The sequence below is a fragment of the Gallinula chloropus genome (assembly GCF_964237585.1).
Source record: "Gallinula chloropus genome assembly, chromosome: 1".
NCBI lineage: Eukaryota > Metazoa > Chordata > Aves > Gruiformes > Rallidae > Gallinula > Gallinula chloropus.
The window spans coordinates 28,392,019-28,406,800 of NC_140085.1; the positions used below are offsets into that span (position 1 = coordinate 28,392,019).

Below are 14,782 nucleotides of genomic sequence, written 5' to 3' on the forward strand. Positions count from 1 at the left end.
CACAACTGCAGAGACTGCAGTAGGTTTCAGTTTCTCTCTTCATCCCAGCATATCGGAAGCAGGCTGAGAAGGCTCAAGTATTGAATTTTCAGCCTGTTGCAGGATTTGTCATTGTCTGCTTTCTGATGTGTGTAACAATAATTCAGAGGCACTCCCTGGCTTGTATACACACGCCCATACTTAGTTTTGGGATTAACAAAATTTGTAAACATAGGTATTTTCTGTATTGTCACTGAAACTAGCGACATGGAACAAATGCAACTGATGAAAGATTGCAGCTTTCTGTCATTTGATAAGACGATGGCATTAGTGAATTGCTGGTAGGCATGTCATATGATATGCTGGCACTTGTGAAGGTTACCAATGCTTGTGTTGAGTCACAAGACTGCTTTTCTATGTCTTCTGAATTCACAGAGATCAGGCTAGCATGTTTTGATGTCCTCCATAACAAGGTTTGCTTTCGCAGACTTCCCAAGTCCTCCTTAAAGTGTGGATTGAAAAGGATATAAAGGAGTGGGTTTAGACATGCAGGCAGTGGGACGATCACCAGCAGTATTGACTTAATCACTTCTGGGCTGATAAAAGTGAGGTTTAGTAAGGAGGAGAAAGATAAGAAGGCCACAGGGCAATAAAGAATGCAATTAGTAAAAAGTAACAAGGCTATATGTTTGACCATAGAGCAATCCCAAATGCTGTCTAGTTCTCCCTTTTCTAAACTACAGTAGAGCTTTGTATAAGCAATAGTCATTACCAGAAAACAAAGGGAGTTCAGCAACACCAGTGCTACCATGTAGCCCATAGCAGTGGGCTCTCCAAATGGCAGTGGTAAACAAAGCGGGGAAACACCATACTCACTCCCAGTGAGGAGTGGTATCACTGCAATGATTAGTGCCAACACAAAGCAAAAGAAAATGGCAATTTTGACGCCAGCGATGGAGGATTTTGTCTCAAACTTTGTAGCGTGCTTTACGGAGAACGCGCGCTCCAGCGCAGCTAAGGTGAGGAGGAAAATGGAAGCCTCTGAAGCAAAAATGGAGAGAAGCCCAGTGATTTGACAGCCGATCCCACTTTCCCACTGTGCTCCATACTGAGCGAAGCTACCAAAAGTTGATGCATCCACGCCAGCCAGCACTCCGCTGGCCAGACCCATCAAGGCATTTACAATGGCTATTAAACTGATCAAAAGTTTTATGGAGGACATGTACAATGGAGATCGGAAAACTGTAGCAGACACCAGTGCATTGCAAGTAAAGGTCAAACCCACTATGGTCCACACTCCAATTCTGATCAGCCAGCTACCAAACAGATGGTCACATGGTTTGAAGGGACCTGAAATGACAAAATAAAAAGCATGTTGCATGATTGGTACACAAGTCCTTGTCCCTCAAACCGAATAGTCCAGAAGTACAGCACAATGTGAATGTCCTGTCTGTAGTTTCAAGAAATGCTGTGATGTTTGTCACTCTGTGAAAAAAGCTGAAAAACATGCCTCTCACTAAACTAGGACAGGTTGCTAATGAGTCCTGGTGAAGTGCAATCTGACACGTATTGACAGATGCACTTTGGATACCTTATAACACAGTCCAAAAAAATTAAGGCTGTCTTTGCTTTTGGAAGTGCTGCCTATTTGGAGGGGCTGAATTTGGGTCATTATGATTGAAACCTGCTGTGTACACTCACAGAATTGAGGTTCATATGCTGAAGCTGAATGCTCTGCTGTCTGAGAAACATTATTTATCTTGGTATGAGCCAGCTATGCTCTCTCAAAGCAAGTCCTTCACAGTGATCTGTGCTTTTCCATGAAGACACAAACCCGGCAACTGAGATATGCTCCATATGACTACAGCTGTTGCCATCAAGTTGGCATAAGCATCTATTGTGTTAGCTTGAAAGTTTTTCTAAGGTACCATTTGGAAGATCAACAAGGAAACTAAATTTTCTCATGGGTCTGATGATAACTGACCTTGACGACACCAGTGTTTTCATGAATGTGGTAATTATAGTAAGGCCATAGAAGAGTATGTGATGGTCAAGTGGTTCATTTGCTGGCTTCCTGTCTTTTCTATTCCTCTTCACTTAACTTTAAAAAAATTATTATTTGCTGTTGCAAACAAGAATCTTGACTTGGAATGAGTGTTGAAGTACTAGCTGTGATGTGAGTCTTTTGTTCATGTTTCACAATGAAAGAATGGCTAGGGAAAATGTTTGCGGAATCAAGCAGAACTTCGGGCCATAGCTGCTAAATCTAGCGGCAGCCTACAGAAGTAATTTCTTTCCTTGCCTTAAAAGAAACTTTTAGTGAAATTGGTGGCCTGTAGCATGTCTTTAATCAGTGTATTTCTTTTTCCTTTCTGCCACAATGAGAAGCCAGGAATGCACTATTCTATAAAGAAAATGATAGTACTGGGGGGGATCTTTTGGATTGGATTGTATTCCTAAACACTGAAGCAAACTGTGTGGTGTTCAAGAAGCTCAAGTCTGGAATAACTCAGTGAAGTTTGGAAGAATCACTTGAGCAAGCAAAGATTCTGCTCTCCTTTATCATCTGTCAATTGGTAGAGCAGTCTTTGCTTTCTCATTCCCTTGGTAGAGGGATCAGTTTCTGTGAAAAGAGACTGGGAGCAAGGATCTGCCTGACGACTGGGTAAAACTCTAGTTGCACTCATAGATGAGTTTAGTAGCTGAATAGTTTTCTGGACTTCAATGTAAATTTTTATATTATTGCACAATGTATTTGTATTACATTTTTGAAAACATCATGTTACTTGTGTAGTTTCAGATTCAGAGCTTGTTCTGCATCTAGAATGCCTGGTGGTACTATGCATGAATTCCTATCTGGCTGGCAGTTTCATACCTGGAGAAGGTGAGCATTGCACTGAATGATGAGCTTTCAAATCTTCTTCAAAGTCAAGGAAAAAATCTTCAAAGTCACGCTCATCTGTGGAGGAGAAAATGCCCAGATCTGATTCTGCAATTTTCAGGAAAACTTCTTTTTGAACAAATTGCAAAAATGTCTGTGGCATTTTAGGCCTGGTCTTGTCCCTGCCAAACCATGAGCAGAAGCAGACTTGCCTACTTGGTTTTGAATTACTGTACTCAGGATTATTTAAAATGTTGGCACCATCACTTCTCTAAAAGTAATGACTTACAGGTACATTCCCCATTATGTAATTCGTAGTTTGATGATTGCCTAGGAAAGAGTTTAAAATAAGGCTCTTGGTATTGTACCAGGCTACTAAGAATTTTTTTGCATTTCACAATTCATCACTCTACCATGTATTCTTGGCATTATCCTTGCTGGGGCTAGCCCTGAACTATAAAACTTACTGGTCTGCAGGAGCGGAGATAGCACAGAAAGCAGCAGGATGGTATAATATCTATGTGTGCATCTACGTAACGGTTTACAGGTCAAGTAACACACCTTTTAGAATCATAGAATGTTTACGTTGGAGTCTTAAGTCCAACCATTACCCTAACACTGCCAAGTCCACCACTGGACCATGTCCCTAAGCACCACATCTATGCTTATTTCAAATACCTCCATGGATGATGTCTCAACCGTTTCCCTGGGCAGACTCTTATAGGTCTTGACAGCCCTTGTCAAGAAGAAATTTTTCCTAATAGCCAATCTAAACCTCCCCTGGCACAACTTGAGGCCATTTCCTCTCATCTTATCGTTTGTTATTTGGGAGAAGACACCAACCCCCACCTGGCTACATCCTTTCAGGTAGCTGTAGAGAGCAATAAGGTCTCCTTCCCTCAGCACCCTTTTCTGCAGGCTAAAAAAAACCCTGTTTCCTCTGCCACTCCTCAGATAACTTGTTCTCCAGACCCTTCACCAACTTCGTTACCCTTCTTTGGACATGCTCCTGTGCCTCAAATGTCCTTCTTGTAGTGAAGGGCCTAAAACTGAACACAGTACTCAAAGTGTGGCCTCACAAATGTTGAGTACAAGGGGATGATCACTTCCCTAGTCCTGCTGACCACACTGTTTCTGATACAAGCCAGGAAGTCACTGTCTTTCTTGGCCACCTGGGAACACTGCTGGCTCATGTTCAGCTGGCTATTGACCAACGCCTTCAAGTTCTTTTCTGCTGGGCAGCTTTCCACCTAGTGCTGAAAGGGAATAAAAATACACTAGTTGTCTATCCTGGAGAGCAGATGCACTCTGGTACCCAGGAAATGTCAGGAAAAAATATTGGTAGCCTTGCCAAAGTAGCCACATAAGCTCTGTGACTCCTCCTGAAGCATGTGGACAGCAGGAGAGCCAAGGATGCATTGCTACTTCCGAGGTTGGCATGAAACTGGATCTCTTCTGGCCTGCTCTTGTATGGGGTTACATACCAGCACTAATTCCCTGTCTCTCAAATAAAGGGATGATTTCCCTTCCCACATCATTATATTTGTTATTTGGACAGAAAGATGAGCGAGTGAGATTTTTTGAAAGGCAGACCTGAAAAAATGAGTTTGCTAAGCATAGGAATGCTTAAATAACACATTTTCGGGCAGGAGAGAGGGAGAGGCTGTCTCTGTGATGGTAAAAGAGCATTGGATTTGTTTAACATTAGTTTGCTTACTAGCCTTCAGGTAGGTTTAAAATGCAAAGGTGCTGATTACCTTGAATTTGTAACAAGCCGGCATCCTTCCTGTGAAAATCCTCAATGCTGCTATTCTCATCTTTGCTCCACTGGCTGGAGATTTTGTAGTGGCTCTCACAAGCCCCAAAGGCACAGCACTGATAGGCGTAGGGCATTTCCATGACCCTGTGGCAAAAGAAAGAGGCATGCCATCATACCGGTTTAGCACCAGCCTTACTGCATTGTACTGCTCCTCTACTCTGAACACAAAGGAACTGGTTTAAATAACCATGACTGAAAGTAAAAATGCATCTGGGTAAAAATCACTCATGATAATACAAAATGAAGGCTCACAAATAAAATTCCACATCAGAAATGCAGAGGATGTCTAGGCTAATTCTGGTAAAGGCACAATGAAGTCTTCTCATGTATTTTCATGGGAGATATGATAGTGGGAGATAGGTGCCTTGTGGTTGACTGAATGTTACTCTTACATCTGTATTTCTATTATATTATTTTGAATGATTTTACAGTGTAACTCAACAGTTTCTCCACGTTACTTTCTTAACTTGTTCTTTCGAAAAACAGATCCAATAGATCACATCTGCATCTTCCCACCTACACAGGCAAAACCAACACATCACTTCCCAGTTTGGGGAGAATGGGACCTTTTGGGATTCAAACTTTATGTCCACATCCAACTCTTTTCACAGTAAGATGGCAAAAAGGAGATTGCCTTTCATGCACAGATCAGAAAAGTAGTGTCCTAAACCAAAAGGTGAATGAACTAGAAGGGCAATGTGCATGAAAATAGATGTCACTGCGGAAAAGGTTTTACTTTATTAATTGTCTTAGAAAGGAGCACTGTCATTGCAGGACACTGAGTGCTCATTCAGAACTCAAAAGATCATTGGTATTCCTAACACCTAACGAGTATAGGTCAGTGAGTTTCAATGATTTTGAGGTTTTTTTTTTTTGTCAGAAAATTGCTCATTTCCGGTATGTTTTGAATTTAACACCTTTGGGGATGTGCAAATTCTGGGGTTACATGGGAGAACTACATATATTCAGGCTCTATAGACTATTTCTATTAATTAGAAATATTTTATGTTAATTTAATTTAATTCGCCAATAGTACGTAGTAAAACCTAACAACTCACCTTAATTCCAAAAGTGCAATAAACCAAAAACTTCAAAGATAAAGAGGTGATTTAACTTAAAAGGAATAAAATAGAACTATATCCTCCTATCAGATTACTTTCAACAGGTTAATCATGTAAATTAACATAATGAGCCTTTCCAAGCAACCTCTAACCCCCTGGGAAATCTGCAGAGAAGTCAATCTGAATCAGGCCCAGTGCCAACAGGACTTAAACTTGTGCGCTAGCCAAAAGCTTGGTGCAAAGGGGAACAAATGGAACTCTAAGCTCTGAAGTGATTTATTAATTAGTGCATTTTGGGGTACTTAGATTCTGTATACTTACATTTCTGTTGGGAATTAGCAATGATAATCTCTACCCTTGCACCCAACATGAAAATCTACATGAGGTATTTTTAAGATACTCCAATAAAAGTTCAATGGAACCAAGATCTAACTAGCAAGCAACCTCATGCCAGCAGATTCAAATGTTTAATTTCTAACTCATTTCTGTGCATGCCATCCTTTAAAATAAGATTATCTTGATTAAATATTTTTGAACACATTTCCCAGAAGGTCTTCTTAAATAAATTATTATTAAACAGATACATTACTAGACTAGTTACCTGGTCTAACACCTAACCCAATCCCCAGATAGAAATTCTCATTATTTGAAAACTGACCGCACAAACAACAACAAAAACTTAGCAAAAGAAACACTGATGGTTCTGCAAGGTGGTCACTGCAGATTGTGGCTTCAGATCTTTTTGAAGACACTGATACAGCTGTGGAAATGAACGACTAGTGGATATTTTAGGCTCAAGGGACTAAATGAAATGTATTCTCTGGATATTCAAACAGATCTATGTGCTTAGTAATGACAGATTTCCAGATGCTGTCGGGCTTCTAGCAGCCTCCTGACCTGTCATATAGCAGAAATATGGACCTCTTACATCGTGCTGGTCCACTGGTTTGATGCAGCAGCCAAAAAAGCCCCAGCACATTTTAATGATCTTTAATGAGCAAGACTCCCATTACATACCCTCTCTGTAGGTCTTGCATCCTTTGTTAGACCTGCACTGATTTTGTTTTTGTGGATTTGTGTTTTTTAGCTGTTTGGTTGGGGTTTTTTTCCCTGGGTTACAGGACACACATATAGACCTCAAATTGGCAAATGCTTCTGACTCTGTGTGCAAAGTGTAATTGTGCAGAGTGATTGAGCACCAGAACACAGAGGACAAAACACACTTTTAAATGCAGAGAAATCAGTATCAGCTCTTCTTGGTGATGGAAGAATTTCTTTCTTGCAAAAGCAACTTTTATTCCCCCACCCCCCCAAAAAAAAAGGCAGTAACTCTCAGCCACACAGTGCTGGAAGCAGTCCTCTTTATGGCTGGTGCTTATTTGATGTGGATGATTAGATTTGGACTTTGCCAAATTAAACTCTTTCAGAAATGCTGGCTAAATTTATTTTTATATACTCCTTATCTTACTGATGATACCTGTATCTTTGATAATACTTTTTTTTTTTTTCCTGCAGCAATGAATGCCTCCTTTTTCTGCTTTTAGATTAAGCAGCAGAGAAGACAAAGTTGTTTTCTACCTCACAAAGGAATGGAGTTGATGGTGATTGGAAAGGTACAGTTACGATGGATGGAGCAAATCACTGAGCTCTTTGGAGCAAATCACTGAGCTTTTTGCAGCGTTAAATCAAAGCATCAGATAAAGAAGGAAGGAGTGGCTGGCAGCCTGACTTGACTTCCTCATAGCTTGCCACAGCAGGCTGGGCTCGGCTCTGTAGAATGGTGTTGTGCCATTGCTGAAGGTGGGGCAGAGGATGCTCAGCTCTTTGAAGTGTCTGCGTATTGAACAGCAACGACCCATTTAGATGAGCAGGAAGCTTTTAAGTAGGAATTTGTCTTTAATGTTGTAACCAGGTTCTAGTTCCAACAATTACAAAGGGTGAAATTTCATTTTGTTTTAGATCTCTGTTCAAGTTTGGTGCTTCATTCATTGTCTGTGCAGTGATCTTGTGTGAAGTCCTGGACTCATTTTGATTTATGGTGAAAGTCCTGCAGACTCCAGGTCAGGATCTGACCCCATTCTCTCCTGACTGCATATAACTTATTCTTACAGCTGTTAATCAGTACTAGACATATTAATCATTATTTTTATACCTTTTTGTAAGATTCAAGCTACTGCCTGACATATCCTTGTTAACTATTTACCCATAATAAATGCACTGTAGCTGGAGTTGAGCAATGTACATCATTTTACTGGTGGGAAAATCATATAAAGTATAATTTTGGCCAAAGAATTAAAAAAATTAGCTGTATATAATTCAGTTGAATAGTCAATTATTCTAGGACTATTTGAGAACCTCTTGTGCCTCTAAGCTATGGTATATCATTGGATATTTGCTAGATTGGAATAATCCATTTTCCTGCATTCACATTGTTTTAAGGAACCTTCAGGTACTTCAGAATTGTCACCTGCCTCAAGACATGGGCAAAGTCAATCAGAGAAGAAAAACTGTGGCAGTTCAACCTCAACCCTTCACAATTTCTTATAGTACTTGCTTCTTGACCTCTGAGACCCATCTAAAAGTCTTTAGTGTGGGAGAGGTGTAATGCCTCCAGTACTTTGAATGTTTATATTTCATATAATGTTATGTATTACTGTGTACTATTTATGTCATGCATATGCTGTGATGAAGTCACTGCCCAAGTTCCTCTGTGAAAAACTACAATTTTGGGGTTTACGAAGTCTTTTAAGACACTGTTTCCTAACCTTGGAAACATTTTGTACAGCTCTCTTTTTTCTTTCTATCTGTTGCACAGATAGTGCAATCTAGTGGATTCCTCCAGTGCTGTATGCAGAGGTTTAATAATTTTCACATTCTACTCATGACTCCCTTATTGATAGCTCCAAACACTCCAGTCCTTTTCATTAATGGTAACATGTCCTTGAGCTGACTTCCTGCTAAGACCAATGAGAATTTTACAGTGCAATCTAGTGAGGACATAAGGATGGAGTCTCCATCCTTGGCGATACTCAATAGCCATGTGGATATGGTCCTGGGAAACCTGCTGTAGGTGATTTTTCTTGAGCAGAGGAGGTTGGACAAGATGGCCTCTACAGGCCTCTTCTAACCACAGTCATTCTGTGACTCTGTTTAATTGTTTCAAATTTTACAGTAAAACATGGGAAAATGTATGTTGCACTTAATATCCTCTAATTAAACTATAAGCACAAAAGGAGAGTTAGGGGACACTCCCAAATACCCTGAAGTAAAAGGCAAAACTCTTTTTACTGTGATTTCTTTACAGTTATCCTGAAAATGATCCTTAGTGAACATTTCCTTCCTGTAACACAGAGTATCCAGCAGTACATTCCTAGCATCAAAATGTTTTAGAGATGATGGCAAAGTATTATTTGAATATTAATCAAAAGATTACACAAAAAACATGTTCAAACAAAAGAGGGCAAATATTTTGGTACTTCAAGAGTATATTCTTCCCTTGATATTTGCTGTGTTCTCATTAAATATAATGGAGGTTTTGTAAACACAGTTAAGTAGAAGAACATATCGCTAAACTTCTAGCAATATTGTTTTAACAGCTTTTGAAACATATCACCAGGAAGCAGATGTGGCTTGTATTTAGCAAGTACTGGGGTTAATATTTCAAAACACTTCATAGTTTCTTCAGTTAAAAGTGAGCATAATAAAAGAAGTCTATCATTTTTATCATATTTGCTTAAGTTTTAATAGCACAGATCAAAGACTGACAATATGAAGGAGCATGCGTTACACACTGACACACCTTCCATTGCACATGAACACAAATGTGGCTTATTAGTTTTAATGACATACTCACTTGAGCTCTGGAAAATTTTCAGATGATATCAAACTTTGTAGGGCATGATTTCCTGTTAATTTTAAATGAGTTAAACCATGTAGCCCCGTCACAGGAAAAGAAGACAAAAGGTTGGATGACACATCCCTGCATAACAGCAAATAAAAATCAGTTTATGGATTTTCTTTTTTTTTTTTTTCTTCAGCACTAGAAGTGTCATGTTGGAAAAACAGGTTAGATATTTCTAACTCAATCAAAAATGACTGCATTAAACAGAGGCCCTGGTCAGCAAAGCAAAGCTGCAGCACTATTCAGAAGCATGCACCTCTGAGCCTAGCAGAAAGCTAACAGCAGTACCTTAGAAGTTAGCTAAGTCTCCATTGTAAAATTTTGCCTCCAAACATTCATTGTACTGGTTTTGAGACTAGCAAAAGAATTTAAAATCTGTTCATTGGATTGTTTTAAATAAAGGGAGGCAGTACCAGAACAGCTTCCCACATTTTAAACAGTTTGGTGGGATGCTAGAGGGCATGGCTGCCCTGAGAGCTCTGCAGGTCAGGTGCATGGGGAAGACGTGTGTTTCAGGGTAGGACTGGTCTGGACTGCAGCAGATAAAGGTGCCAGCTCTAAGATGAGGTTTGTCAGGGGAACTGAAGAAAGACATTGATATTAACAGGGAAAGAAAACCAGTGAATCTAAAAGTGACTGTGATCAAGGAGAAATGGTGAAGCAATCGAAGTGGGGGATGTCCAGAGGGTTTCTGTTCTCTAATTCTCCCTCTCTTCTTTATTCTTGAAAAAAGTCTTTTCAGCACATTTCATTTATCTACATGCTTAAGACAGTGAACAGTCAAGAAGGAGGAAGAAGGGGAATCTGATACTGCTGAAAGGCTTTTATGCCCAAGGGTTAACAGCAAAGTTCCCATCTCTTGGACTATCTACTGCGATCTGAGGGTCTAGATGTAGCACAAGAGGTATGTTAATGGACTGGTCTTCTGCCTTTTCTGGTCTAGTGTGTGCACGTGTGTGCCCTGCTCACAACAGAGTTAAATACCATAGGTGACACTCTGCTCCTACTGAAGAGTAAAACCAGTCATTGCCTGCAGTCTCATTTCAGGAGACACTGGTGAGGGGAGAGGTCTGTGTGTGTGTGAACATGTACATGTGTGTGTGAAAAGTGTTTTTTTTTCTTTAACCCTCTCTGACTGTTGTGTGCTATTGATCATAGCTACAATGTCCTGCTGGCAGCATGATGTGCCCTTACATGTTCTTCTGTAGGAAAGTCCTGAGGATGACCCCCAGAAAGGGATGTTATAGGCAATATTCACCTCGTGGACATTTTTCAGTGCAGCATTCAGAGGGAAGGCTTTGCACATCCACAAAAATGAATACCCCTTTCCACATGTATGTTTCCCTGCAGCTACTAGATTATCTGTGAGCAGATACACCCAGCAGTGTATCTTTGTGGATGGGGCAGAATGTCTCCAGAGAAATTTTCTTTCACGTCTTTCCCATACACCCAATACCTCAGGGATTCACCCAACCCAAAGCATTCTATGATTCTATGAATACAATGACAGTGGGGAACAGGAATAAATTAATAAGGACTGAGAAGTCCTTGTGAACAAGGCCTGCAAAATTGGACTGCCAATGCTCTGACCACTAAATACTCTGGCTGAGGATGCTACAGATAAAAAAAACCTATTCCATCAAATGAGGAAGGATGAAATAAAGAAGCTCACTGGAAAATGTTTCTTATTTATTTTTGAATCCAGTTCCTTAGTGCTGATACACAACAGGAAATATTCCCCACTGCTGAGGGAGACTAATCTGCTAACAAATTGAATGAAGAAAGGCAGATACATTTATATGCTTCATGGACCCCAAATCACTCCGGCTACACAGCATTATAAGCAGATTTGCCCTAATACCTATGGGAGCTGAACTACAAGCAACCAGGCATTTAAATATGGATTCAACAGACCAGAAGATCAGGACAGAGGAAGCCTCAATTTCTGCTGAGCAGGGCACTACATTATTGAACTGTTTGTATGCTCTTGCAAGAAAAATGTGAAAATTTGAATGTAGAAGGTATACAAATACTTACAGTTTGATCAAAGATGGTAAAGAGGAGAAGGCATTGGGGTGAATAATTTTAATTTTGTTCCAAGCTAAATCCCTACAAGAAAAGTGAGTGGAAAATTACATACCCACTGAGTGAATATGGAAGTTTTCATACACTTGATTAGGAGGCCTAAATATGAAAAAGGTATTAATTACATGCAAATACTTTCAATAAGCTTCTGTATATCTCATAATGCAAAATATTTTTCAGTTTTGAAATTATATTAGTCAGTTAATGATGTTAGTTACTAAACCAACAACTTTCTGTAGAACTTTTTAATGCTTTCTGTAGTCTAACAGTTATTTTTCAGCCTGTTCCACATGTCCTCAAGGCAACAGAAAGAAGGGTAGGGCATATGGACTAGAGGTCCTCATGATGTGACTAAGAACAGCTAATGCTTTGTCAATAGGCTTAATTTCCTAATCTCAATCTTCACTGGCTCTGAAAAGCAAAAAAAAACAAACCCTGAAAGGAACTCTTAAAAAAAATGCATGTTTTTTTCTGTTTCTGCACAAAATCACTCTGCTGGCATATGCATCTGCGTGAAAACTATAAACTGACACACGATCAGAATCTGTTTCTTATGACACTGCTCTCTATAAAAAGATTTCATACTCCCCAGAGCTGATTATTACCTAAAGCTGCCAGCAGATACTAGCTTCAGCTCAGTATGTCTCAGCAGAGGAAGCAGAATAGAATAGTTCGGTTGGACGGGACCCCAAACAATCATCTAGTCCAAACTACATTTAAATGTAACAGCTTTTATAGCCCTAAGTTTACATCTTCAGATTCACTGCTGGGGACACTGAACTTCACGGCTTTGTTCTGCACTTGCAGTTACAACCTAATGGGTGAAAGATCAAAGAAAACCAGAAACAAGCATGTTTTGGGGCAGAAAGGGAGCAGAGAGCGCATAGCCCGTGTGTATTGAGAAGCTGGGTGAAGGGCTGTACTCACAGAGACCGAAGAGCAGCCAGCTGCCGAAACGTGTCCGCTTTGATTTCACTGATTTCATTGTGGTGCAAGTCACTGAAATAGCAATAACAATCTCTTCAGTTTCAAAGGCCCCTAAAGGAGGACACTTTGTGGTGTTTTAGACTGTGTAGAATGAAGGTGTGTATTTGGGATATGACAAACTTACTAGCAATAACCAAGTTAGTGATGCTCAAAAAAATCTGTGTATATATATATATATATATATATATATATATATATATACACCTCTTTTTAGGCTTTTTAGGATAGTTTGACTCTTACATTTTTTGGAGCTTTTTACATGCAGTAAAGCAGGGTAAATCTTCCAGCAGGTTGTAAGAGAGGTCCCTGTAATATACAAGGGGAAGAAAAAAAAGAAGAAAGTTTAACATAAAAGTAATGTTCTTTCATTGTCTACCTTCACGGTCAATTTAAAATAACTTCTTTTTATTTACATTCACAGAACAGAAATATGAAATCTCATCTACCGTCTCTCATCTGTCATATTTTGATTTCTAACTGAGGAGGGGAGAGGAGGAGAAAAAGCAAGATGTATTAACTCATTGTCCTATGTTTGGAAATTCCTTGCATTGTCTGAAAATTTCCTGCCTAAAGTGTAGAATTCTGAGTATTCTACAGTAACAGTATTTGCCATCTGCTCTAGGGAATACTGGATTTGCATCACAGACTTCATATTCATCATGTTTAATTTCTGAAAAATATTTAAACCATTTAATAATCTACATATCACGGAATTGTAGGGGTTGGAAGGGACCTCCAGAGACTATCCAGTCCAACCCCCCTGCCAAAGCAGGTTCCCTAGAACAGGTCGCACAGGTAGGCGAACAGACAGGTCTTAAATATCTCCAGAGAAGGAGACTCCACAACACCCCTGGGCAGCCTGTGCCAGTGCTCTGTCACCCTCAGGGAGAAGTTCTTCCACATATTGGTGTGGAACTTCCTGTGCTCCAGTTTGTGGCCATTGCCCCTTGTTCTGTCCCCACAGACCACTGAAAAGAGGCTGGCCATTTCCCTTTGTCTCCCACACATCAGATATTTATAAACATTAAACAGATTCCCTCTCAGGAATATGAATATATATGAGAATATATATGAATATAAATATATATTCATATTTTCCATATATATATATATATATTTTTTTTTTTAGAAAAGATCCTGTGTTTTTCTGGTAATGATAACAATGGACTGTAATCAGCTTTTCATTCTACACTTTTAATTAATCAATCAGTATTGCCTCTGATCCTTAGACTGTTATATCTTATAACTGAGGGAAGTGGTTAAAAAAACTGTTGGAACTAACTTCGAAATCAATCACTACATGGAGGAAAAAAAATTTAAAAAGACTTGAGCCAAAACTCAACAAATTACAGAATAAGTGAAACATCTGGACTGATTTATAGTATAACATAACTAATCAAAACCAAACCCAGGCAATTTGTAGAAACTGGAGGGGAAAAAAAAAAAAGGGAACCAAACAACCGCCCCCACCACTCAGCAGTCTCATCCTAAATATATATGTACATCTTGCTCAGGGAAAACTGAGTGGGAAATTTTATAATGAGAAGAATATAGAAAAAAAGCTTGTGCCTATTATTAGGAAATATGTCCTTTCACAGTTATCCAATATTATCAGGTAAAAGAGTAACCTCTTTTCAATCCTGTTTCAAATGTTGTAAAAGTAGTTCATCTCCACCCGTTTACTTCCTCCGAGGAAATTTATTTTCACTGTTACTATTCCAACAGGGGCATTTAGAATATTGCATATGTGATTTGTGGAAGTGGTGCAAGTAACAACCATGTGCATTTTTAAGGCATTCCACTCAGCTTTTAATATGCATGAAGGCTACCATCAATATTTGTGTCTTTTTTGTTACAGCAGGAAACATTACAGCCTCTGGTTTTGTATTTTTCACAGGTACTCTGTGTTCCAAATCAGAAATGACAGAGGAGACCTGAAGTGAGCTGCGGGCTTTTAGGCCAAGGTAAAAGATGTTTGGTGTGTCTGGTGGAGTGTGGCTATACTGTCATGCACAGGTTTATAACTTTAGTCTTCTTAAAATATATTATCAGCTTGAAGTTCGTACAGA

General features: G+C 39.4%; 1 protein-coding gene across 1 annotated transcript in view; it reads right to left on the reverse strand.

Moving 5' to 3' along the window:
* Positions 1-238: 238 nt before the first annotated feature.
* LGR5 (leucine rich repeat containing G protein-coupled receptor 5) overlaps positions 239-14,782 on the reverse strand; it is a gene marked incomplete at both ends in the record, with an annotated part of 89,702 nt that continues 75,158 nt past the window's right edge. The window contains 7 exons of the mRNA XM_084279566.1: positions 239-1,329; positions 2,855-2,938; positions 4,618-4,763; positions 9,594-9,719; positions 11,679-11,750; positions 12,654-12,725; positions 12,954-13,019. Coding sequence (XP_084135692.1) covers positions 239-1,329; positions 2,855-2,938; positions 4,618-4,763; positions 9,594-9,719; positions 11,679-11,750; positions 12,654-12,725; positions 12,954-13,019 — 1,657 coding nt within the window. The remainder of the gene's footprint in view (positions 1,330-2,854; positions 2,939-4,617; positions 4,764-9,593; positions 9,720-11,678; positions 11,751-12,653; positions 12,726-12,953; positions 13,020-14,782) is intronic.